The 27206-nt window shown below is 37.8% G+C and overlaps 1 protein-coding gene and 1 long non-coding RNA gene across 4 annotated transcripts in view; one reads left to right on the plus strand and one right to left on the minus strand.

Moving 5' to 3' along the window:
* The window catches only part of LOC101798826 (uncharacterized oxidoreductase ZK1290.5), a 44260-nt gene extending 19989 nt beyond the window's left edge, over positions 1 to 24271 (plus strand). For all 3 annotated transcript variants that reach the window (XM_072041745.1, XM_027462591.3, XM_027462592.3), the window contains 5 exons: positions 10179 to 10270; positions 14753 to 14935; positions 15471 to 15530; positions 17404 to 17505; positions 23960 to 24271. In XM_072041745.1, the coding sequence (XP_071897846.1) occupies positions 10179 to 10270; positions 14753 to 14935; positions 15471 to 15530; positions 17404 to 17499 (431 nt within the window). In that variant the 3' untranslated portion in view covers positions 17500 to 17505; positions 23960 to 24271. The remainder of the gene's footprint in view (positions 1 to 10178; positions 10271 to 14752; positions 14936 to 15470; positions 15531 to 17403; positions 17506 to 23959) is intronic.
* LOC140003031 (uncharacterized) lies at positions 2118 to 13519 on the minus strand. The gene is made up of 3 exons (XR_011810960.1): positions 13207 to 13519; positions 12711 to 12819; positions 2118 to 2440 (listed from the first exon to the last, which is right to left on the minus strand). It is a non-coding gene; the product is annotated as an uncharacterized lncRNA (long non-coding RNA).
* Positions 24272 to 27206: the final 2935 nt, after the last annotated feature.

Raw genomic sequence — 27206 nt, forward strand, 5'->3', positions numbered from 1 at the left:
GTTTTATTTCCTTTTGATTTTTGTTTGTAATTGTAGGATATCATTTTCCACTGTATACATATATATATTTTTCCACAGAACGTATACTGTGCTACTATATAGATTCATTTGCATTTTAGAAAATGTCACCCAAACTGGCTAGTAGATAGGAACAAACACTGAACTGCAGATTCTTTGGTATTAACTTTTGAAAAGGATTTCAAAGGAGGGATCTGTTCTCTCAAGTTCTAGTATCTGTCAGTTTGATTTTTCGTTCACAGAAATTACCACAAATAATGTAAGAGAAGATCCTGTCATGCAGTTCCTAGGCAATGTGGGCCCACCTTGTTACACCTTGAGAGAATTTCTTTGGACTCTGCAAAGACTTCTTGGACTAAGTAGTCTGTCTGCTAACTCAATTACTGAAACAGTGATAGTAGTAGCGTGCTGCCTATACAGGCTGCAGTTGCTGGCAGTATACATCTACCAGTTTTATCAGAGTTATAAACAAACCCACTCTCTTGCATTTCAGCCCCTTAAGTACTTTTGGTCTGCCTTTGGAAACGTAGAAGTATCTACGTTTATCTTTGATACATTTTTCATTCTTGCTTTTTATATTAAGCATAAGGGAAGTTGCAAAAAGTATTTTCTGCTGTGTAAGTTACAACGTTTAGTTTTTAAAGAAACACAACACCAACCTAATATTTCAAAACATCAATGACTTCAAGTCTGAAGATGGGCCATTCAGCAGGCTACTTTGTCTTTCCCTTGAACAGTGCTTTTTGATGTATATTTAAGTTACTATCTGTCATTTGTGCCTAGATATGCCATCCCAATGAGCTGCAAATAGGTTGTAGTTTCACTTGCTATTGTTATTCCTGTCCCATTGTCTTTCTTCTGCTTTTGCATGTGTTTGTGATCTTTCTTGTCTTTATTTCTCTATCTGTCTTCCTACTGGGAAAGACTGTGAGCTATTCAATGATTATCTGGTAAGACACTGGAAATACTATCCCTGACCTCACCTGCAGAGGTAATTTTTATTTTTTGTTTATTTGCATATCTCTGTAGACATCTGAGTTTGCATTTATTTTTGTTACCTCAGCTAAATTTTCCTCTTGCTGTAGATGATGTATTAGTCTGGCTGAATCAAGTGCTTTCAGATGTTAACTAACACAGTTTTGCTTTAAGGGATGCAGCCTCTGGATGTTCCGACCATAACCATGTGTTACTGAAGTGATACGCAAATGTTAACCACTCTGGAGATGGAAATGCAATGATTCCTGAGGAAAATGTTAAATAATTTGTTTGTATGGTTAACCACTAGACTTTCCGTTGAAGATTAAATGCTTGCTGCATATCTTTGTGCCTTGTTGTGTGTTATGTGAATAATGTATTGGCCTCAGTATGAATATTCACTTTAAATATATTATTTGGTCAAAATCCTTACTTGAGGAAAAAATATATCTTCATTTGGGAAGGAAAAAAAATTAAGTCCTGTGGTAAACTGGTGAGTTCTTTATTTCCTCTGAATGTGGTTCAGGTTATCATTGTTACCTGAAAATTACTTGCAGTACTATTATTTTAGGGAATGTTGGGAGAGAGAGGGTTGGCATGAGGAAAAACAACAGCAGAAACTAAAATGTTCGTGTCTAAGAACTGACCATTTAAAAATGAATAATGTGCTTCTGCAGTCAATTCACAAAGGAAAGACTGAAGTTACTCAACTTGCTAGTGAGTTTAGCAGCTAGTGGTGTCCACATTGAAGAGTTTCTGAAAGAGCAGTTCTTGTGGAAAAATTGTGGAAAAATCGGTTGGTGTTTTGGGGCTAATAAGGCCTATCTATCTGCAAGAGTCTTGTGAGATGATTAAAAGATCTCAATATTGACCTAAGTCTTTGGTCTGACTGAAATTAATAAGTTTTTCTTTAATAGCTTCTTTGTATTTACAGATAGTTTGAGTGCAGGTATTTGAAAATCTCATCTTTGCCTTCAGTTTAAATCCAGACGATGTTTATTCTGCAAAATTGCACTTACCTGAGAAAAACAACATTTTAAAATGATTTAAATTATTAATAGCCTTTTTTTTTTATTGTTATTACCCATTACACTAGAAGGAAGGTAAATAAAACATTAGTGCCCAAGACAGTAAAAATCTTCAATCCAGACAATTTTTAACGCATTAAGTTTTTAGATTGGTCATAATGGCCACAAGTTGATGCAAAAAAAAAAATAATCCCAACTGTATTTATGTTTATAGCGTTGAGAGAGCTTTTTGGGTTGTTTCTACAAAGATGGACTCAACCAGGATCATCTGAGAGTCACTGCATAGTAGCTGAAAGACAGGACTGCAGGAGCAGAGCTTGTAGGGCTTCTGGACTGAAGTATCTTCTTACCCAGTTGAAGAGAGACCTTGAGTCTGTGTGTCTGTCCAGGTCAGCATATGCTGGTTTGTAAGATCCTGTCTTTATTCCAAGATAAAAAAAAAAAGCTCTGTGTGACAAGTTTAAAATATATATATATATATATATATATATATATATATATATGTCAAAATTATTTGAATACATATTTTAGGGAGCAGAAAGCTTGTATAAAAAGTTAAGCAAGACTCCACAGATTACAATGAGTCCAATTTTAGGAAACTCCTAAGTACTTCTGTCTGTAGAAGAAAGAACAGGTTTGCTGTTATCTGAATGCAACGTGTGTCAATTAAATGGGTACCTGAAAAGGTACAAGTGCATTCACTGCGGAGTGCAGACATCCTTAACGTAACTGGTTTTAATTCTTGAGTGCCTAGTAGTGCTTGCTTCCTCTCTCTTAACAAAAATTTGAGGTTGAGCTGTAACATCAGAAGCTTCTCATAAGTAGAAAACAGTATGTTCAGGTGACTTAAGGGAGAGCTCCTCTGCTTTCTGTCAAAAATCTCCACTGTGGCTTACCACTGTGCTGTTTTTAAGAACCTTCTTGTTGTATTTCACCAAAAGGGATCAGAGGGTGGCATTTTCCAAAAGAATCCTTTTTCTTGATATGATTTGAACTGGAAACATGAACAATTAAAACTAGGAAAGAATCTGAACAGTATTTGTTTTAGGTGTGGTTACCCTCTTTGGTTGTTAACAGTTCCAGTGAAATGCTGTTGTGCCTGAGAACGTAACATCTCGTGTTTTTTGGCTGTTTTTTTTTTAATCTTTTGTGACTTGTTACTCTGCTCTATTTTCATTGGAGCGGTTTCAGGGGAGCTGTGGCCTTAAGGTCACAGAGGGAGGAGACAAATCTATCTGTACTGCAGTGCTGAGAGGCAGAGAATTCTCGACCTGTGCCTTTGTTCAACAGACTGCACACGTCTTCTGTAAAGACCTATGGGGTAAACAGTGCTGAGGGAGAACGGAGAATAAAATCCTGCTTTGGTCAGTGAGACATTTGTGTGCAGTCACTAGCTCTTCCTGTTGTAACAGCTGAAATCAACTAGGGTTGGTGTAATATCAAGGCTATGGTTGGAATTTTTGTGGTCTCAAACATTGTCATTGTGTGGAATTATCTTCTCTGGTTCCTCAGGACGGCGGCCAGGCTGCCTACAGAACCCATTCCAAGACACATATGTTGAGTCAAATGTTCCCTTGACAGCTGCAGCATTCTTGTATAGGCATTTGTCTGCTGGCAGATGAAAGCAGTGTGGCAAACTGCTTTGACATCATGAATAGTCATTATATATGCTCACTGGTAATTGGGCTGTTTCTAGCAAAGTGACCCTTTCCGTATGCAGTGTCTTTAATGACCTTGATTTTGGCATTGTGGCTAGCCCATCGTCTTGGCAAGCTCTCATACACACATGCACACGATTACTTGTCTCTCCATCTCAAAATGCTGGGAAGAATGAGAGCCTGCAGCCAGCTTTTGCCTGTAATTGGCAGGAGCAGTAACATGGTGGTTGTTGGGGGTTCAGATTCCTCTCAGACCTGATGCCATTTTGCTGAAAGTTGTGCTTTTTGCTTATCTGCTTAGGGTAAGCAGTGCAGCTTATGCCTACATGAGATATTCATACTTGCATCAGAAATTCCTTAACGTGTTCACATGTTTTTTGGTAAACAGAGAAATGCCCTTTAAAATGATTATTCCATTAATTTGTTAGTTTTAACAGGCTTCATGTATGTTGCAGCAAGCTCCATAAAGTAACAGAAACTGTTTACCCTAGTAATGTAAGTGAATTCATGATGTTACTGGCAAAAACGCTATGCTTTTCCCAATTCCAAGTGAGAGAAGAAATCTAATCAACCTTAAAAATTTCCTGGTCCTATTCTTCTTTGGCACAGAACAGCACGATTTTCATTTTTTCCTCCTCCATTATGTATCAGTTTTAAAAGATATGAGTAAGAATTGAGTAAACCAAACACATCTTTTGTGTAGGTGGCACATATTTGTAGTACATCCTTTCCTAGATGACATTCTGCTTTTATTCTACTGAAAAATAATTTTACATCTGTGCTGATACTGTCAAATGATGAACAACTGACAGTTGGCATGCAGCTGTGTTACAGTTCCACAAATACTTGTATTAAGAGTGTTTTTCTTGGTAGAAACCATGTGAGTGTGCATGTGTGGAAATTGCATTAAAATTTTAATAAGTAAAAATAAGTAAATGATTTTCACAGTAAACAACACATCTATTTCACACTATCAGTAGTATCCTCTTTGCACATATAAAGACATCTCTTGGGCTTGTTATGATCAGAAACACTTCAGAGATGTGTTTTCATGGGTTTGAAGGTGGTTGCAGTTGGTGAGGATGTTGGTTGCACCACACCCAACACACTTGATCAGATAAGGCAGCAATAAAAGATATATGCAAATAAAATGACTACACAGTTTTAAAAATCATGTCTTCATATTGTGCAACATTTTAAGAATAAGAAATTGCCATAGAATTGGCAGATCTAAATTGGCAAGAATGTTTACCCTTGTTATTCCTTGTTCTTTTTTTTTTTTCCCTTTTTTTTGGTAATGGACTTTATTCTAAGTGCAAAAATAAGCCCTCAGACTTCTTTGTTTCATGATTTACTGCAATGTGCTGTTTGTGTTTTTTCTATAAGCCTGTGAAGCTCATTCTTGATAAATTCACAAGTATCTTTTTACTTAGCTTCCTGGAAGCAAATCTATGCAGTTGTGTGCATTTTCTGTGCATCCATACAGCCTTGCATAGAGGTCCCAGTGTGAACACAAGAACTCTTGGGAAAGCACTGCTGAAATGCAATTCAAAGGAAAGTCCTTGCCCAAAAGGACTTTTGTCTCAGGAAGTAACATACATGATTTGGGGAAAAGGTGTCACTTACCTGCTCAGCAAATGAACCTGAACCCAAGGTATTAGACTTTAGCAATCGTAAATTGGTGTTGTTTAATTGGTATGGGTGAGGCTGTTGTTACTTGTGTCGGCTGGGAATCATTGTCTTCTCTAATATTGAAGTCCCAAAATATCCTAGTTCGGGAAACAGTGCCATCGCAGTTACAGGTGAAACAAAGTCTGTTTAGAACCCAACTGTGTTGTGTCCACGCTACTTTCTAAGTGCTCATTTTAAGAGTGTTTGCAGGCTGAGCCATGGATCAGCTGGGTTGCTGATAGTGCTGACCCCGTTTTCACAGCACAGTGTGTGGTGGCAATACTGCCTCAAGCTATAGTGGGATTGTTTCTGTACCAAGTTGTTTTTACAGGTCTGTCTGCCCAATTGTTCGTTCACAAGCAGTTGCTTTTAACAGGGGCTTCAGAATGTTCTTGACATAAAAATATCTTTAAGCCTATTTTTTAGGCGGTGTTCTGCACCCAGTATTATTCTACATGCTTAAAACTGCCACGAGAGAAGGAAGAGTCCATCAAAGCACAAGGGAACTGATTCAGTTTTGAAGACAATCAGATGAACACCCTTTTTGGTAGCACTTTTAATCTGATCTGGTGTGTAATGCCAACTCCAGAGCAAAGCATGTCAGTATAAATGAGGTGATGTTGCACTGAAGTAATGAAGATGAGCAGCCAGAATCAACAAGACTGAGAATACATTTAGCTCGTGTTGCTGCATCATGCTACTTAATTAGCTACTTTACTGTTGTGTAAACCAAATGTTTATGAGATTTCAGTCACAGAAACTGACAAGTTGACTTCTACTCATGCTTCTTTTTTGGTCTTGCAGTTTGTCGTGGTTCGTAGGTGATTTGCAGCAGGAGTAATACTCATGGAATTGTAGAAGCAGGAAAGTCATTTTAAGGCTGGTAATACTCCGATGCTACAGTAATGGATAGGATAAAAACATCCTTTGGGGAAGGAAGCATGATTTTTTTTTTCAGTTAAGAAATGGGTCTTGTCATCAGTTTTGCCACAGTCTTCCTGTGTGTCATTAGATAGGACACTTAGTGTTTTGGTGTCTACGCCTGTGAAATGGAAGCAAGTCTTACAGATCTAGAAATTAATTCCTTTTTGGATGTGTGTAAGAGTTGTCTGTTTTGTTTATTAAGGCTCTGGCTTGCACTCTGTATGTGGGACACACTCAGCCTACAGCTTGGATTTAGCAAGCAGTGCTGAAATCACACCCTTTATGGTTTTTGAGTAATACCATTTGCCTACAGAGAAGTTCTTAATGTGCATATCACAGAGGATGTGGACCTTTCCAACCTGTGTAACCTCCTTTAATAAAGATGCAGGTGCTGCAGCTGACCTCCTGTGAGAAGTGGCTCCCTGTTTGTGTGCATTCTGTGGCCCACGTGGAACAGAGCGGGCACTGTTCTGCGGATGTGGGAATTTGCCCGTGCTCTGGCTGCAGGGAGGGGGAGGAAAGTTGGCCCCACAAACCCAGTATCCAATTTTGTCATTTAAAGAACCTTTTTGATCTGAACTTTGTACAGCTGATGTTAGAGAGCATTTAGAAGTTTGGTAAAAGTCCACAGTAGTGCTTGGGAAAGATAAGGCTCACTATTGTACTAAAGCAGTGTTATGGTGCCAAGACAGTATATTTATGCTGTATTGTTGCAAGGTTAGTAGTGTCCATGAAACTTGGTACAATTTAGTATTATACTAAGGAAAGAAAAAAATACCCAATCATTTTCTAGGTTGCCATAAAAACTGCTGTGAGCTAAACAACACGGCTCCACTGCAAGCCCGTCCATTAGCAGCTGGGGGTAAAATAGTGTGGTGAAAGTACCTGCATGGTGGCAGCCCAGATTATTTTTTGTGTGTAATGGAAAATAGATTTTTTTCCTCATTATTATTAACCATTATATTGAGGGCCAATATGTTTTCTAACGTGTCGTACAGAGTTACGTGACGGTTTTTCAAAGCTGGCTGAAAATTTCTGTTCCACCATTGTGCATTGGCCAATCAATTTTTAGCATACATAAAAGAAGCATCATTGCCAAATTTTCCTTGAAGTCAGAGCCACGGGGAGTAGGGCAAAGACTCAACAGCCTTAGGAACTAATGGGGAATTGCAAACTTGTTGCACATGGTAGTTTCTCAAAATCTTCCTGGGGCCAAACCACTCATCTTCCTTATCTGCTTGAGGAAATACTTTTCTCGAGTTGAAGTGCTGTGACTTTGTAAGAAAGATAGCATAGATATATCTTGTAAAAGTGTACTTTCCAGAGCTATTGCAGCTAGCATATTGTAAACTTTTATTTCAGAGGACTTTAACTTTAGGACTAGTTAAATTGATTTTGTTAAAAGGATGTTGTCATAACAACTAAGATATGAAATCTGCCTGAATTCTTTGAAATGGGATTTCTAAGCTCTTTAAACAGGTATAAAATTGGAAATAAGTACTACCCCCCATTCCCCCCCCCCCCAACACACACACGCACACACATTTCAGGAGCATTCTGGTATTCTGGTGTTTTTGAGACTTATGACGCAAACTGTTATGGTATAAAACATAACTAACGTGGAATTTCTTGATTGGAAGTCAATCAAAAGCTTCCTATCAGTAAATGCAGTGAGACTACAGAACAGGCTTCAAGGTCTGTTAAGAGCAAAACATCTTGAAATATACTATAGGGGAAAAAAAAATAAATTGAAGATTTTGTGGGAATGGACGAGTTTAATAAAAGCTTTCATCGTTCATGTCTGTGTTTGAGGTTTGTTTTATTTCAGCCTGAAATAAAAGCTTTATTCTTCAAGGGCAGTAACAGTATGTTTCTTGTAACTCCTTGGCTTTCAACAATTGTGTATAATATTTTGGTTCACCATTGTGTTAAAACTGCAAATGTTTTTCTCATTTCTTTGGCATAATGATTTATTAGTGTTGACACTCCAGGGTTGTTTGTCAGTAGAAATCAAAAGCTTGGGTTTCGCTCCTTCTGGCAGATTACATACAAATTATGCAAATTGCTGTAATGCAGGTTATAACCTAATTATGTTAAACATCTTGAACAGTGATCATTTCTGTAAGTGAAAGCTGTCTAGCACTTCAATTGCTAATGTATTTTTTTGTCCTTGTGTTCTACAAAAGAAACCACATTAAAAAGCAGTAGTATGCATGCAGGTTTTGCTGTTGTGCTGCTTATCTGCTTCTACTGCTAAAACATATGAAAGCAACACAGCAGCAATTTACCTATGTTTATATGGTGTAACACAAGTTTTGTTTTGCTTTTTAAGGACTTTAACAGTGTGTTTCTAATAATTAGCAAGCTGTAACTTTACTTACTAAACTTCATAGGAGAAGGCTGGAAAATTTTAATTTCTTTATTTTGCTAGAGCAAATCTAACCTGCAAAATTTTTACATGCTAATTCATAGTCTCTAAGCATGTTACTTTTTTATTGATAAAACACATGTACATTTTCTGAATAGTTTAGGAATGGTTAATACATTTTCCTCCAACTTTTTCATCACCTTTATTCTAGATAAGCAAAATTACTCCTTTTAAATTATTTGTGCACTTCAGTTTCATTAATATGTGCTTTTTATGTGTTCTGTATTAGCGCTTCAATATCAAAGGTACTCCCTATAGCTCCCTGTCAACCTCAAGACAATGGCAATTTCAGTCCAGAAGTCATTTCTGTGACACCAAATGCCTGAAGTTACCAAGTAGCATCTTCTTTTTCTAATAAATAAATAAAAATATATAACTTTCATCTTAATTCCTTTTTTTTTTTTTTTTTTTGCTACAGCTATTTGTATGTATGTATATGGAGGAGGATATACGTGTACACAGTATAGAATTGGCCAGGAGAAATGCTAGGACTCTGATGTTCACACAACTTGAGGCACTTTCCGTCTGCAGAGTTACAGGTTGAAATGCAGATCAAGTCAAGCCAAAGTTCACTTCTTAAAGAAATAAGCCTGAGCCATAATCTGCAGAATCTACAGCCTAAGGGGAACTCTACTAGCCTGATGACAACTGTTTGCCCTGTTAACTGTGTTTAGCACAGAATAGGGACCAAATTGTCAAGGAGTAGTTGGGTTTGAGGTATTGTGACAGGCCTATAATGGGAGTTGCACTCTATCATACCTGAGGTTTGAAGGAAGACATCTGATTTCAGAACTGTCAGCACTTAATTCACATATATACACAGTTAAGGTAAAAACAAAAAAGCTTTCATTATCACCTATGTGTCATTTGATTTGTGTGTCTACAGGAGCAGAGAAATCTAGCCATTCTTATGCAGATTCTACTTCCTACACTTTTGAACTTCTTAATTCTTGTTAGACACTACTTAAAGTTGTTATACTTAGTTTTATTTAATGTCTCTTTAATAGCAATAAGCTAATGAAAATATAAGTGGGGTTATGTAGTTCATTTGGGCTGCACGTCCTTGTGTTTTATTGCTCACACCTTATTAGTCTTCTGCAAATGTTCCACTTTTCTTTAGCTTTGGCAAGCTGCTCAGAACACCATTTCCTTCTTTTCATTCTGGTGAAGTCCAATTGTTCTTTGCTTATACTACATTAGCCTTTCCCAGAATTTAGCCTGGCGTTTTTATACACTGGGGAGTTTCCAGTGTGTTTAGATTATAAAATGATTTCCTAGTGTGGCTGTGACGAAACCATGCTTTCAGATAATACCGTCAAACTACATTTCAGTGCTGTTTTCTGTTTCTTTGCAGTGTTTTGCTCTACAGAAATGATCTGTACCAATCATTTTCTTTTTTGAAAGTGGTATTTTTCAAGTAATCCTTCTAGGTAGTTAAGATCATCCCAACACTTTTTTTTCTGTTTCTCTTGTTAGGTTTGTGTAGGTCAATTGGCGTAAGCAACTTTCTTATCAGTCATCTTGAGCAACTAAAGGAAGACTGTGTGGTTACTCCACATGTTAATCAGGTGAGTGGAGAAATAGAGTTAAAGTATCTGGTTACTAATCCACTCACTCCTCCACAGCCCTGTGCCTGAAAGACTACACATAATCAGCTTTACTCTGCAATTTCTTCTCTTTCATTTCTATACAGATATTGGAAACCATTCAGGAAGATGACCTGAATTGGAAAGAAATAATAATAATTACGTCCTTTGTCCTTTTATTTCCCCAGTTTTTGCCAGGCAGCTTGTTTGTGACTGGTGTTAAGGCACAAACAAATGGTCAGCGCACCAGTTTTTGATGATAAAACAGTTTAGAAATAAAATTCAGGTAGCACTAAATGTTTAGTGTCTGCAGAGTTAACAAAGTTTTGGAGATCATGTGTTGAAATACTAAATGTAATTCCTCTAAGCAACACTGAAAGACTTAGGTGATTCTGTATCCATACAAGGGTGCTGTTCCCCTTGGTCTCTCCTTATTTTAATCAAAAAGATTGCATTAAATTCAGTGATTGCCACCTACATTCCGGCAGACTTCCAGCATGCTGACAGCTCTTCCCTTGTTGCAGCTGTGGTAGAAGTTCATGCTTCAGTTCCTACCACCTACTGCCAGTGGAAATGTTCTTAAAGCTAACACAGAACTGTGAGCTGGAATGGCTGAAGTGCAGACACGTGCTTTTTCCTTTTCTGCAGGTGTTAAGGATTTTTGGCAGCATTTCATGGTGTAATGTCATAAACAGGCACAAAAAGGTGGCTCAGAATGTGACAGAACTTAACATCTCTGGGGTTTTGCTGACTAGTCTAAAGGTTACCAAAGGGCAATTACGAAAGTTTTCTAATGAATTCTTAAATTTAAGTTGAGCATGGAAGCGCTATACTCAATTCTTATTTTATTGTCCATTGCTTACAGAAGATCTTTGCTGTAGTTATGCCTGAGGTAGCCTAGTCTTTCAGTGAACTGATCTCTTAAATACAAAACATTTGCAAGCAGTCATTATGTAGAAATGAAGGAAAATCACTTCCTATTACCTGTTTTAAATTTGCATAACAAATTTAGTGTTGCAGCTCCAACAGTTCTTAGGATGTTAAAACCGATTTATTCTATGAAGAGAAGGAAGTAGGAAGGCCGGAGAAATGAGGTGCTTCATTAGACTTTTTGTAGTCATCACAAACTAGGTAGAAAGCAGTGCTTCTGTTTAACGAGCCAAGTTGTAAGCACTGCTTCTCTTCTTGGGGAAAAACATACGTTCCTCAATAAGGTAGGATGAACCAAAGTAGGAAAGAGCTGTCTTTTCGAGAATATACTCTTTCTAATGTATTCAGTAGTAATTAAGCAGTTTTTAAAATTATGACTTACTACTAAAACTACTGTCAAATGCTCTAAGTAAAACCATTAAAAATATTTTATTCTGGCATCAGGTAGAGTGAAATTTAGCTTAGAAGTTACATTTTCGTATGCTAGAGTTTGTAATTGACTTGGCAGTGAAAGGCTTGTATTTATGCTCAGGGAAAATACTTCCTCTTGTGCCTGTTACTCAGTAGGAAAAATAATAATTAATGTATACATTCGCTTGATAAACTCACTGAAACTAAACTGATCTCCAGATTCTATGTAGGGGTGCTCATCAATATTTTTGTACTGCATGAAGAAGTTATTTGCAGAAGCGACTTAAATGTGTTAAATGTCACTGTTGATACTGAGCCCAATTATGTACATTTGTAAAAGGTAAAAAGGTATTTTAGGATTTTGAGGCATTTGTATGTAAGCTCACCTGAACTGTTCCTCTATGAAGACAACTAATTTTAAATGTCAGTTTTATGAGGAAAAATAATTGTAAGTCTGCATTCCCCTCGAGAAGCTGACTGAAATCCAGATGCAGGAGAGCTCTACCAGGTGAAAAGATCTGATGAATCTGGTGGAATGAGTAAGGCTCGTGTACTCTCAAGTGTGCACTGTCACGTGTGCCCTACTGAGGGTCTAGGTCCATGTATTAGGCTTAACTTTCCCCCATTGCGGTACGACTGTCATAAAAATCTGTGCTTTCTTGGAGTTCCCCTGTGGCTGACCAAGTAGCAGCTGTGGAGGGTTCAGTAACGCGAACTGCGAACTCCTTTATTAAATGTATGACAGATTTTACACACAAATCACTCAGGGTAGAGTGCCAGAACAGACCAAGATCTTCCTTTGCAGCTGTATGACGGACAGCCCTTGCCTGAGAAAAGCTTGGTGACTAAAATAGCAAGGGTGGGGCAGGCCAGGAAGCAGGAATTATTATTTTGAGGGGAAGCGCGTACTGGCCACCCACCCTGTGCCTGCTCAGCTCAGGATGCTAGCGCCTTGCACTCAGATGCTGCTGGAATCTTCCAGAAAGGTTTCAAAATCAAAATAAATTCAATAGTAATTATTTCATTGTATGCATTTCATTGTTTTAGGATTACTTTTAAAAAGAAAAATACTTGCTCCTACCATACACAAAGGTGTGTGACAAAATTCAGCGCGTGAAATCTGGGAGTCTCTGGATTCAGCGAAAGGCACAAATCACGTTCCCAGGCAGGAGGTGGCTGTTGCTTACAGCCTGTTGGTGAAACAAGCGGCTAACTCAGCAGCGTGCTCTACTTGCTTTAAGTACTTATGGCGCAGCTCTGCTGCTGAGAACCCTTTTTAGACCAGCAGCTAAATGCTGCTTGCAGGCACATCAGTAATAAATGCTGAATAAGGCACCTGATGCTATAGAGATGCTTCAGATTTTTCAGCATCTGATCATAAATAATTCTTTATTTAGTATTTTCAACGTTACTTATTATACTTAGTGTAAAGAACCTCTTCTAAAATTATTACTATTAATACACGCGATAGACAATACTTACAAAGACTTCCATGAAACCCCAATATTCACAGTATATTAACACATTTGAAGACACTTTGTATCTGTATCTAATACTCAGTGCAAAATGATACTTACCCAGGAGAGTACGTGGTGTTTCTCGAAGATGCTCAGTCTTGTGGTGTAGTTGGATAAGGAGCAAGTACGTTAGGCTTGCTTTGGGTTTTGTTAATCAGTGTTCTGAAAGGAACTGCTTGCTCACTCTTTTTTCCCCCTCAGTTTTGCATAATAAACACTGAGAATATTTTCTAGTCGGGTCAGGTGCAAAGGAGTGAATAACTGTATGACCTAAACACTGGTCTTTCAAATATAAACATGAAATACAAAGGCTACGCAAAGGTCAAGAAACATCAAAGGTTGAAGACATGGATGTGTCTGCTGCTTGAACCTTGTTCCCGAGTCCACCTAGTAATTTAGATCATAGCAGCTTTAGGCTGACTCAGCCCAGCCTTCGAGGGGCAGTTTTTTCTTAGCGTGTATTGAATGACTGCCAGCCTATTGTTCCTGACTATTGTTGTCTGAAAAGACAACATGTACTAAAGATGAGAAACAGGAAATGTTCATTTGTCCTTTTTATGGCAGAAGAAATTTTCCAGATTCCATGTGTTGAGGTAATTGTTCAGAAGCGAGTGCTTTTCTCCTAAATGCGCAGGAGTTGGATCACTGGGACAGCGGTGACGGCTGGTTGTGCTGAGGGCACATCACATGATTATGTACTCTCTCTTTTTAAAAGAAAATGCCACCACTTTTCACCTGAATGCAGGGGAAGGTGCGTTTCTTACAACGTATAAGCTGTGAAATATTTTTTGAAGTAAATAGAGGAAAGGAATGTTACAGAGATTTGTTTTTGGCTTTCACTAAGTGCCAGAGTAAGTGGCTTTTTCGAGATCTTTACGTACCAGTAACTTTTGTTTCCAGTTGCTGTCTTTGTAGCTTGTTCCTTTTCTCCTTTTAACTGGTTCTGGGCAATCTGTGATCTGCCTTCCTAGCAAAGGCTCTCCAGAGCTGCTCATTCCGCAGCACGTCTGCTTCCCTCTGTGTTGTTGGCTGTGACGCCACGCAGGGAATACAGGATTTTCCATCCGCAGTCAGTGCCAACACTTTGCTTCACAGGTCAGGCCCTCACCCTAGACATATTCTGGTCAGCGTCTTGCAAACCCAGGCTCAGCCCTGCCTCCTCCCCTTGCCTGTGCAGCCCCAAGAAGAACATCAGCCAAGAGATAAGAAAATAAGTAATTTGGGGGAAGAGAAGGTAGTCCCAAATCACCCATAAAAATGACCTAATGCTGACTCACAGTATGTATTTGCATGCATTTCTCAAACACTGAGCAGATCAGCAGTGTAAGTCCAACCGCAGGTAGAGAAGACAACTACTCATACTTTATTTCTGTGGTAAACATACAATGCATAGGAAATTATTGTGCCAATTAATGGCAAAATGTTTGTAGGCTAATATCCTTCATATATCTTCTAAAACTGATAATTTATATCTTCCAAAGCAGTGATTTCACTTGTGTTGCATTTTAAAAGCAATAGGGTAAAAATATCCTCATTTATCAAAGACAATGTTTTCTACTAAATGTATTTTCAAGGTTTTCACTAAGTTTCTTTCTGTTTATATAAGGCTGAGTACCACCCTTTCCAACGGCCTCAGGAGCTGGTGGATTACTGTAGGAGCAGAGGTATTGTTTTTGAAGGCTATTGTCCTTTAGCCAAAGGTGAAGCACTCACTCATCCTAGTGTCATTCAGCTGGCAAAGAAATATGGCAAAACTCCAGCACAGATTTGCATACGCTGGAGTATACAGGTAATTGGAGGGTAGTAATTAAAAACCTGTCTTCTCTTTCAGGAAAAAAATAAAATGCAAATGGTTTGGTATATTGTGCCTCAAAACAGAATTTATAAAGAAAATATTCTTGCCTTCAGTATATTGATAGGCTATGAACTAATTGTTGTCCAGGAAATTTGGAATGTAGTACACAAACCATGGCACTATTTTAAATACGCAAATAATCTGGTTGTAGAGAATGAAAGGAATCACCAATATAAGAGATGTTTCCTAAAAAAAGTTATAAACAGTAAAGGGGAACCATTCTGTTTCTGTCACTCAACACAAAGGGATGAGCAGTGAAATAGTGTTTTACAGTGCCTACATAATCTGTGTTGGAATTTAATGCACTGTACGTAACTGCGATTACAAATAACCTATGGAAATGTCAGCGTCATTTGAAAAATGGAAGAAAAACCTCAGACGGCATGAGGAACATCTTAAAATATTTGGAAGAGAGTATTTTCTTTGAAGCTATGTAAATTTTAATGATGAAAATAATTATGTTTTTCAGAATGGGATTGTGACTATTCCGAAGTCCACGAAAGCAGAAAGGATAGAGGAAAACTGCAAGGTAAGATTGAGCTATGCAGTCAAGTTTGCTAATATCCAAACTACTGTTTTTCATATTTTGGTTTGTCTATCTGTTGTCCTGTACCATTTTAATATTAGGGCAACTCAGTTAAAATTAGCAAGTTATAGCAGCTTAGAATTACCACAGTATATTTAAAAAATAAAGAAATTATATATATAAAAAAGAAAATGCACATAATTCAAAAATGCCAGAACTCAATGGAAACTTAACCACCACATACAAAACAGATACCCACAGAGTTACTGAATACTGAAAAATCAACTTTCATGGTTGATTTTTGTCATTAATATCTTTACTTGTTACTTGAGTGATAGTAGAAAATCTAGTCTGGTTATGGTTAGGTTCTTTTTATGATAAGCATATAGATCAAATGTAAGGAACTTGTATGCTCTGCATAGCACAAGGACACTGTATGAAAGCTGAAAAACTCCGTTGGAGATACCCCAGATACCTCTTAAGGAAGTCAGTCCTGGCAAAGCTGTCTCTTCCCCTACCTTCTTGCCATTGACCTACAGAGAAGGTCACAGGATGTAGGGTATGCACGAAGAGAAGTGGGAAGGAACTGAGGACTGACAGCATCATCTCCCTGTTTGTTTGTTTGTTTTTTTTTTCCTCGTTATACTGACTGATTTTAAGTCATTCCTTATATTTCTCCCCATTTCTGTAACCTGAAAGTGTGCTTTTGGGAGGGGGGCGGTGAGGGAGGGGAATCCACGAACTTACTGTTCTCTCAAAAATATTTTAGGAGTATGAACTGTTTGGTAAATTGAGAAGAAGACAGCAAACATCTGACTGTCAGTTAAATCACTGTCCATGTGCTCTAAGTGTAAATTAACACACATGTAATGAGGTTTTCTCCTGGTGGCTGTGCCTATTTATGTAGCTCCTGCCTCGACTATTTATTCTAACATCTGCCCTGCTTCTGTGGTACAAGCACAGCTGTTTGTGGCAAAGTATTATGAGCAGAACCAGGTTAAAAATCTCTCCTTCTCTTTTTTTTCTTTCCCGATGATATTTTTAAGTCCAAGTTAATTCTTTGTTTTACAGATTTTATTCTGTGGCCTCACCAATTCATTTAATGCAGTTGAAGGATTGCATTGCAGCAAAACTCAAAACATTTAGGATGGGGTGGGGGGGAATTACAGTTGTCTGATGTTGTTTATCACAATTCCTTTTTTTTTTTTTTTTTTTTTTTTTTACCCATGCCAGTGTGTTAGTTTGAGTCTCAATGATTCCTAGTCAAAATGCATGAAAAGAGGCGGTTGCTTTCAAGTCAGCATTGGTACTGAGAAGCTGTAGCACTGTATCTTTTTCTGCATTAGCTGATCCATGAGTATTTTCTCTAAGTACACGTAGAAAAGATATAGATGGATAAAACCTCAGATTGCTAACTTCATAAAAATTCCTATACCTTCTAATAATTCTATTTGGCTAAAGTTCTGAGGAAAAGAATTGTAATACTTTTTAAAACGAACATCTGGATATAACCAAAATATTGAGCTCAGGTTTCCAGAGGGATTGCAGTCAGTATTTGTATACCTCTGGCCGTGACCATATAGAATGCTGTTAAAAACAGCTTTGGTGCTGCCATTGTCTTGGAGCCTTGCTTGAGGCCAGAGTGCTGCAAAAGCATCTCAACAGGGTTGGCAAATGAAAATGAGTCACAAAGACAGCAAAGGGCCAAGTAGAGCTTGTTAGCTTAATAGAATGATGTTTCTCTGTGATGAAATCTAAGAATAATTTCCAGAAGGATAAAAAAAAAAATAGAAATGTTCTGCTTCAAACTTAAATGATGGAAACACTCCTGATTCTCTCTCTGTTCATGATGTTAACTCTATGTGCATTCCCATAGGTGTTTGATTTTACAATAGCGGAGGACGATGTTGAAATTCTAAATGGATTGCATGATGGGAGACATGTTTCCTGGGACCCAAGCCTTATTGTGTGAGCGAAGGTTTGTGCTTTTTCCTTTGTCAGTGATCAATATGTCATACCACATAATTTAAATTCAGGAAAGGTTGCAATAAGAATGTAATTGTGAGCTTACTGTCTGGTATTAATGATAACAGATTTGAAATCCTTACCAAAGATAACAGACAAAAGAATTTCTGAGGGTAGTGCTTTTGTCCTGAGATCTTATATTTCCATCTAAAATCCTGATCCACATTTCACTCAAAGCCTCCTATTTATGACATTGACCTCATATCAGGCCATATAACCAATGAAGATGAGGAGATATCATGTCCTTATATGTAGGAAAAAATGCTACCTACTAGTGTACAACACAAGTGTGGAGTTCAAAGTAATTTTTCAGGTATTTTGTTAGAGGGTTGCAATATATAAAGAAGAAAAAGCTGGGTGGAAAAAACATATGAATACCATTATCACTACAGTACTTATACTGTATGGTATAGTGTAAAACTCCATGAAGAATATGATCTCACTGTAATAAGCAATATATAAGCATTGCGCGAAGGAGTTTTATATATATTACTGCATAATAATGGCATTGACCTGGAGAGTTCTATGTGTATTATTTACAAGCCTGTAGTCATAACAAGGTAGGAATACTTCCAGGAAAATCCATGCACAAATAAACTGACTGCATGGAAAAGAGTGGAGTGGGAAGCTCTTAAGAGCCAAAGAGGCATCTTTGTTGTTAAGCATCTTTTTCTCTTACAGGAAATTCTGGTGAGATTCGTGTAGCTTTTAGTGGGAATTAGTTTAGCTTTCACTTTGGATTTGTCCAGGAAATTTCATTAACAGAATGTTCTTCAGAGAGCTATTATAAAATATGTATGTATATGAAGAGGTAGATGCAGATACAGATATTTGTACTTTACAAGTCTGTTTTGAGAAATATGTCTGCAAAGCCTTTATCTGCTGAGTATTGAACTTCTAGTCACATGGTCTGGTATTTTAAGAGTTCCCGTGTCTAGAAAAGTATGGAAAATCTGAGTATGATTTATATTGTGTGTGGACTTCCTGAGGCAGTTTTCCCAGTGCTATTCTGCTTTAGTCATATCGTCAAACAAAGCTCCTTAGTTTTTATCAAGAAATGGCTTGCAACAGTCATATATTCCAGCCTGTAGTGTTTTTCCTCAAAGCTGAGCTTCCTTACAGCTCAGATAAAATACAGAAAACTTAACCTTGTTGATAACAGCTCCTCAGCATAATTGATTGGTAAAACCAACTACTGGTAAACATTTCAGAGAAAATACGTTTGGATTTGCCTCTTGAATCATTAGTGCTTTATTTATGATTTTTAAAACAAGATATTGTATGAAAAGCTGCCCTCACTAATATCTGTACAGTGGACAATGTACTGTTCCAGAAAGATGCACTACCTACATATTAAGGTTATCTTGCAATTTTTCAAGTGTGGTCTACAGTATGGGGTGCTTTAGTATTTAGTAATGTCACTTCAGGTGTCCCAAGAACTGCAATGTACCTGGTTTAACAGTTGTAATGAGGGGTTCAATATTTCAAAAAGTAAGGCTTATTTATAAAATTAAGGTATTTTTTCAACTTTTGCAGAAAATTATGGCAATGACTAAGCAAGAACTGGAAAGAATGCCCACAAATAAACTTTTCTACCTGTGATCATCCCATAATCCTGCTTTTGAAAAATCACTTTGTAGAATAACATCTTAGCATAGTAATTTGCTCAGAGTTTAGCAATACGCATAGAAGTGTTACGTAGCACTGTGTAGCTGGGGGACTCATTGCTTCACATTGTATCCGAATTCATTGAACAAGGACTAGAAGGGAATCGCTTGCCTAGTATTCATTCAATGTGGGTTTTAGTCAGCGAAGGCTATCTCAGAAACTACAAAAGAGAAGTGGGTGTTTTACCTCATTATCTCTGAATAAACACTCATCACATCAACATACAATTTCCAACATAAATGATGCATACAAGGTGAACCAAATCTTTATGTAAGCAGGCAAATTTTAGCTTCAGTTTTATCAAGGCAATGTTCAGTTAGGACTAGTTATGTGCCTAGAAGTCCCACGATGGACAGAACAACTGATTTTGCTGTGCTGTTTCTGACTCCCTGTTCTGAGCTAAGCAGAACTAAACCAGGTTTAGTTACTGTGATGACTATAGACTGTAGTGAGGATGGCTTCCTAATCCATTGATAGGTTTTATTGTTCCCTCTTTCAAAGAGATCTCAATCTTGCATTTGTATCTGGTTTTGCTAGGAAGTCAAGGCAGTATTTTCTCTGATCTAGATGATGTTATCTAAGCAATACAGTGAGTAATAAGATAGAAACACTATTACTATAATAGCATACTTCTAAGGAGCAGTTTTAATCTGATACTTCTCAAACTACCTTCAGACCTGATTATTGCAGATTTTTCAGGGCTTTTTTTCTAGGATTGTGTGTGTGTGTTTGTGTGATTTTTCCCACCAATTGCTTTGCTGCCAGGTAGTGGCTTTAGAACTATTTAAGTGCCAGGACTCTGTTGACCCATGTTATCTTTCTCCTAGGTGTGGTGTGCTGTTTTTTATATCGTGCCATCACTTATCCCCATTGTTTTCTGCTAGAAGCTGTAATCCCCCCAAGGGACTGGAATCCTGTTATCTCCTGTGTGCTTGGGATACGTCACTGGAGCTTCTTCCCTTGAAAACAGCTTTCACAAATCTTATACCTTGTTAGTTAATTTAGGGACATTGAGCAAATCCTCTTCTAGTTTTGATCCCATTGCACAGGGACAACAGACTAAGTAGATTGATATTTTATGCTCTTGTCTACAACTGAATTGGCATTTAATATGTTGATAGTTTTCTTTTTAAACAAGGGCTACTGTAGAATGATGAGTCCACAGTACAAAGCAAGTCAACGAATAACAAATTGGAACATGAACAGTAGTGAGGAGTGATGTTCTGTAATAGAAGTGAAATTTAGCAGAACAAAAGGATATAAAAGTGCAGAACATACGGAATCAGGAAGCTTAATTCCATTTGTTTAATTTCTTCTTTGGTTCAGAAGTCATCCCTTGAATGAATTCTTGGAATGATACCATGTATGTTCTTCCCTAGGGCTGAAATTCCTTCTCTCGTCCAGACTTGCCTAAGACACACTTTCTCCAGAGAGAAAGCTCTTTTACCTTGCTACCGTGACCATTTTTAACATACAGCAATGCATGCATTTTACTATTGCAACCCACCGTCTTGACGGCAGGTCTAGGGAATACATCTCCAAACTGAAGGCATGTTATGTAGGTCATTTATGGTTGTGACTGATTGGGACACTCCTCTCTAGTTGAGATAAACCATTGCAATTTATCAGTGTTGCCTAACAAAGTGCATTCAGCCTTCTTTGTAGGAGCACTGAAACTGGAAGGGAACTCTTAAAACAAATAAGGAAAGGAAAAAAAAAATAAAAAGCAAAACGGAAAGTCAGAGGGAAGGGTGAGGCCATTTTCTGTGCAGCCAAGTGGCTTCCTGTCTGCCTCTGAGTGGCTCCCTCTCTCCTTTTCTTGCCTGCTTCTGACTTACATCTTTTATATGACGGGAGGTGAAGGCACCTGAGAACACTGAATTGGAAAATGGTGGCAGTTGTTTTGCAAAGTGCGTGCTTAGGAATTGTTTTTTTAATCTTCTTAATTCTTTTTTAATCTTCTGCTGTACTTGTCCCCCCAACACACATTTGATGACAAGTCCATTATTCATCTGATTAGGGTGTGTAATAAAGAAACTATAGTACTAGTAAGTTCGCAAACCCACAAAGCCAAGCAGGCTGCACTGATATTTGTACCTCTTTTCGGCACAGTGGTTAACACCAGCTGATTTTCTTATCTAAAATAGCAATTCTAAACTCTTCTGACAGGGAAGCTGACGTTAACCCTATGTTTCTGAAAATGGGGACAAAGGTGGAGCAGCTCTTGTGGACAGTAACTGAATCCAATCAGTTAACTCTCTCCACATCACCACACCCCTGCCAAAGCTGTGAAGCTCACGGGAGCACATCTCTGACTATAGGCCTTTGGGTAGAAGTAACAGAAGAGCCAAGCTTGCTGTGCTGGGAGTGGTTTTTGTACTTAATCTTTTTGCACTTATTGCAGCCTCCAAAAACGTCTGTCCTTTTGAAAGAAAATGGCAAATACTTGCACTGCCTCAAAGCGAGCCTATGACTAGTAAGCTAGTCCTCACTACAAGGGCATCGACGTGCTGGAGCGTGTCAGAAGAAGGGCGATGAAGCAGGTGAAGGGTCTGGAGAACAACTCTGATGAGGACTGGCAGAGGGAGCTGGGGATGTTTAGCCTGGAGAAAAGAAGGCTCAGGGGAGACATTATCGTACCTAACAGTTACCTTGGAGGAGGTTGTAACAAGGTGTGGGGGTCAAGCTCTTCCCCCAAGCACCAAGTGATAAGACGAGGGGAAATGGCTTGAAGTCGTGCCAGGGGAGATTTAGGTTGGATATTTGGGAAATTTCTTGACTGAAATTACTGGCTGTGTGGCATTGGAACAGGGTGCCCAGGGCAGTGGTTGAGCCACTGTCCCTGGAGGTCTTCAAGAAACATGTAGATGTAGAACGTAGTAGCATGGTTTAGTGATGGACTTGTCAGTACTAGGTTAAAGGTTGGTCTAGATGATCTTAGAGGTCTTTCCAACCTGAATGATTCTGTTTAATATTTATGATAAAAATGACGCAGTCTTGATCTTTATTCGGTGTCCACTAATCCATCTGGAGCATCACATAGGACTAATTACAGCTGCCAGGACATTATAGAATAGTAATGACTTTCTTAGGGCCCAGAGCATGAGAACTATCTCCAAAACTTGTCACTACCCACTTGAAGAAGAAAAGAAAAAAAAAAAAAGAGGAGCTCAAACGCTGCAATGATTCTGATACTGCTTCCCAGTGGCATAATAAGTATCATTCTGTGCACTCATGGTAGACGTGGCCAATATTGTGAGATGCCCTGCCTTGTGCAGATCCATTTGTGCCAGATCTCAATAATCGTGCCCAAGAGGAATCTTTTATGATCTCAGAAAGGGCTTTGCATACCAGAGCCCTTTGAGACCCATTCTGTAGCTGACCTACCAATAGGAAATTCCGGAGTCCATTAGCAGGGATATCATCCTATTAATGATTACTCTATTTCTTCTGCAGCAAAATAAATTTCCAAGACTATAGGAGCCTCTCCCTATATGAGGCTTCAGAGCTCCAGTATAATGAATTACTCTTAAGTTCATGTCTTGGCTGTGAAGTTGCAGGGGGGGAGCAGGGGGGATGTTATAATTACTGTTTCCCGGTAACAACAGCGGAGATTGCTTTGTTTTGTTTTTGTTTGTTCTTGGAACTCGTTCTTCCCTAATGGTTCTCCTGGAGTCATCCCATGGAGTATCCATAAGTAGAGTGTTGCTGAGATGAATTTACGGTAAATCACTTGCTTTGGATGCAGTGTAAAGTTACTGAAAGATTAAACCAACGCATAGCTGTGAAGGTTGTGTGTATACTGTGGTATAACTTTATTTCCCTGGTGTTTAATGTATTTTTTTATATTATAATATTTAATAATACTTCTATAATATGTGTAATATGTAAAAATATACCAATGAAGTATCTGTTTTTGTCACGTGATTTTGGAGATTTTTGCATGATTGTCACAAATGCCTTATAAGTCAGATGCAAATACCTCTGATCAATTTGGAAAATTGTCACAGGTGGCTTTTTTTTCTTTTTTCCTTTTCTGGAAATGGTTATTTTACTGCTTTTTTTTCCCCAGATACTACAGATAAATAATATCTGTAATCTGCCAAATAATTGCATATATTCCAGCTAGGATTTCTGTTTCTTCAGAATAGAATGTTAAGTTACATTATCATGTTCATTAATATCTTCAGTTAATCCTAGAAAAAAATGTATAGTAGGATTTTTCTTGATTTACCTGTATTGCTGGAACAAGTAACTTTCAGAATGTTTCCTAACTGCATTATGTAGTTTCATCACTCTGCCAGTTTTGCTATATTTTAACACATATGAAAGAAAATATATAATGATTAGATACATTAGAGCCTTATGGTTTTATGGTAATCAATAACATGGTGTTGAAGGGTCTTTGAGTGCAGTGATAACCATGAAGAAACTACATGGCACTTTCTCAACGTCTTCAGGTCTTTTCATTTGGAATTAAGTGTTACCTAATGTTACATTCAACTTTCTGATCTAGAAGTAAAATACAAATTCTTACAAAAATGGATGTATCAAACTTTTTACAACGCCAGTTTTAAAAAGTCCATTCAATTAATATAGAACGGATCAGTATCACGTAGTCAGAATAAAAACAGTTCATCTAAATTATAGAATGCTAATACTTAACACGTGCGTGCTTCTGGTTTTGCAGTGTTCTCATTGCCTGTTTTTATTCTTTTTTTTTTTTTTCTCCAAACCAGACTTTTGATTTTAATGTAAGGAAAGAAGATACGGAACATTTGAACGCCATGAATGTCACACAATGAACGCCACAGAAAACTAATTCATCTAACGTATCCATTGTGGAGAGGATAATTTAAAACCAAATTGTTCTAAAGTTCAAAAGTGATGCAATTGAAACTTTAATTCACTTAAAACTGAAGAATAGATTGTTCTTCTGGGTACTCAGGGTACCCAATCAGTATCAGTTTAAAAAAAAATAATAAATAAAAGCAGTAACAATAGCTTGTATGTAATGTCATGTTAACAATTTAATAAAATCATTTCATTTACTTTTCTTTGTTGTGTTCTTACCGATACAAAAGTGCCTAATTTAAGTGTTTTCTCAGCTTTCTCGAATCTTTCTGGCATTTTCTTCCAGTATGGGTTAAGCTATCTCACAATACTGTAATTAAGTTTCTGTTACCTGCATGTATTTGATTTAAGGTGTCATTTTAACCCTTTTGAACAAAGCAGTTGTTGCTGTTTTTTTTTTGTTGTTGTTTTGTTTTGTTTTGTTTTCCCTGACAGATTTTGTAAAGCATTATTTAACTTAAAGGCACAGATAGGAGCAGGCTCCAATGTGCATTTATAACTGGTTCTGTTACTAACAATGATTGTAGTAAGCAGATATATTTGTCCTTTTGAAAATCCTACCGGTAAGTTATGTGTGTGTCCAGGTACCTAGATTTCTGTGAAGAGAAGCCTGACATCCCTTGGAGCTGAATTCATCTGTCTTCCATTACAGTAAGATTCATTTTGCTTACAAATTTATAATATTCTTTAAAAACAATAAACCAAAAAGAAATCAAGCAAATGAAAACAAACAGATGATTAGTACTTGGTGCTTCTATCTGTGCTTTATGCAAATACTGTCAACCGTGTATTATATGATAGTTTTGAGAAGTTAACTGGCTTTCAGATAAAGCATGTAGAGCTGAAGGTAGGATGTAAATGTCCTAATTGAGAGGATTGTTTCTGTACTGCTTAACAAAACATTGTATAATGTTATGCTGGAGCTAATTCTAACCCAGCATGCTTCATGGTATCAAAGACGGTACAAATGCTTTGGTTTAGTACTCTGTTTGCACAAATTTATGCCACATCACCTTCCTTCAGGTAAAGTTAATAATTTAGTTCTGTTATTTTGTAGGAACCACAGTCTGAGCATTCAAACACAAGGCTCCGTAGTACGAACTGCTTTCTTTTCTCAGTTGTGTGGTGTAAATCTTAAAGAATTACTCAAAAATACAATCTGTTCCAGGCCTACAGCAAAGATCTGAATCTGGAGTGATGTCTTACTTTTCACATTTTTACCTTTCTTCTAATCATGAGAATTTTGCGGGTTTCTACAGGCCGCTCTGTACTTTCTGGGTGAGCCAAGCTATTCTGTTGGTACGATTTTGAGGATCTCCTGTCTGGGTCAGGCACTTTATGGAGGAATGCCTCTGTTTTGTGGCCTGAATTATCTCTGGGTGAATAAAAGGACGTTTTGCATAGATTAAAATTTTTGAAGGTGCATAAGGGTAGTGTGTTGTAGAAAAATCCTTTGGAAATATGTCTTGCAGGGATTTTTCTCTTTTCGTGATGGATTAATGTTCACACTCCTCTGCTGCAATTGTCAGTAATCCAGCAGTACTGGCACTAAGAGAGCACTACCTTCTGCTGGTGTCAGAGGCCACTGATGCAGGCTTTGGGAGTCCCCCGGTTCCCAACTTCTTTTTCTGACAAGGTCAAAGCATTTTCCTGCTAGACAGCGTAATTTCCTTTTGCTCAACTAAGAGTTACCAGGAATTATGCCGGAGAGAGATTTTTCAGATACAAAGTTTTATTTTAAGATTCTTTACTTTCTTTTTTTAAGATCTCTTTCTAAAGTACTCTGAAATTCTCAGTGTTGCTCCAGACGTCGGTGTTGTCATGCTAACTCTTCTATCACAAATTCTGTAATTCGTGAAGGATTGCTTGAGTGCTTTTTCGTGGGACTGATTGATTTGTACATGTACAGCTTTCTTTGGTTTCATTGGCATAAAGTAACCAGTTTGAGTCATGTAAGAGTGTTATATGATTTTAGTTAAGGCGCTAAAGCTAAAATTTAGGCTTCTTATCCGGGAGATCTCGCATTACTGTTGCCCTGCGACTAGCCAGGTTTCTGCAATGCCCACAACACTAAGTTCTGGTTGGAATTTCAACAAGAATTTTGCTCATCACAGGCAGCCAATAATGTGAGATTTACTCACATTATTTACTCACAGTGAGACACTACAGCACGCATTCCTGCTTATCCTAAAAACTCAAGTATATAAGAGCATATATGTGTTATTCATCATGTTGTCCTTTCTCTTTTTTCTGACTAGGCAATCACAGAGTAGAGTTTTCAAAGGAGTTGTACCCTGGATTTCTGTCATGTATTTCATGGAACTGCAAGTGTCCTTAACACTGGACCTGGCAGATAGGAGGGTGCTAAGTAAGAAAAGAATTTTTGTTCTGTTGACTGAGATGGAGCGTAATCCTGGCGTAAATCTTCTCACTAAACATTTATCCATGTGTTCTTGGTAGAGTTGGCTGGAACAGCCTGAATTTACCTGTTTGTGTGATTCAGCCCTTGTGAAGAGGTTGCAATCTGTGCAGCTGAGCCAAATTAACCTACATTTTCCAAGGTTTTAAACAGCCTTCAGTGCAAAATCAGCCAGGCTGGCTTCACTTGCCTGAGAAGGACGAAGCACAATTTCAGTATCCTCACTGGTAAGATGTCAACATGGGTATAAATGCGTGTGGTCATCTAATACAATACTTTTTGTGATGCAAATAGCCAGCTGTTTGGAGTGGAACTGAAATTGCCCAGACGTTTTACACAACCTCTGACAAATAATTTGTTGGGTGTCACGTCTTTGAGTTGGAGCCCTCTCAGTTGGTTCACCAATAACCTAAACATGAAAGCTGGTACATCTGACTACTGAAACCCTGAGTCATTCTATCCTTTAATTAAAGCACGTTCTTTTAATATGTTCCTCTTGCTTAAAATTATATGGGAATGATTTCCTAGAGGAAAATGCCTAATGAATGCACTTTTATTTACTATTTTCTATAGATTAGCTAAATAAGGGGGAAAGCTTGAAATATCTAGGGTATGTCAGGCAGTTGCAGGGGATACATATGTCAACCTCAAGCATGATTTATCTTGCATGCCTTTTCTGACAGTTGTAATTTAACGGCTGTATTTTCCTCCGG

The sequence above is a fragment of the Anas platyrhynchos genome, chromosome 8, assembly GCF_047663525.1.
Source record: "Anas platyrhynchos isolate ZD024472 breed Pekin duck chromosome 8, IASCAAS_PekinDuck_T2T, whole genome shotgun sequence".
Taxonomy (NCBI): Eukaryota; Metazoa; Chordata; class Aves; order Anseriformes; family Anatidae; genus Anas; species Anas platyrhynchos.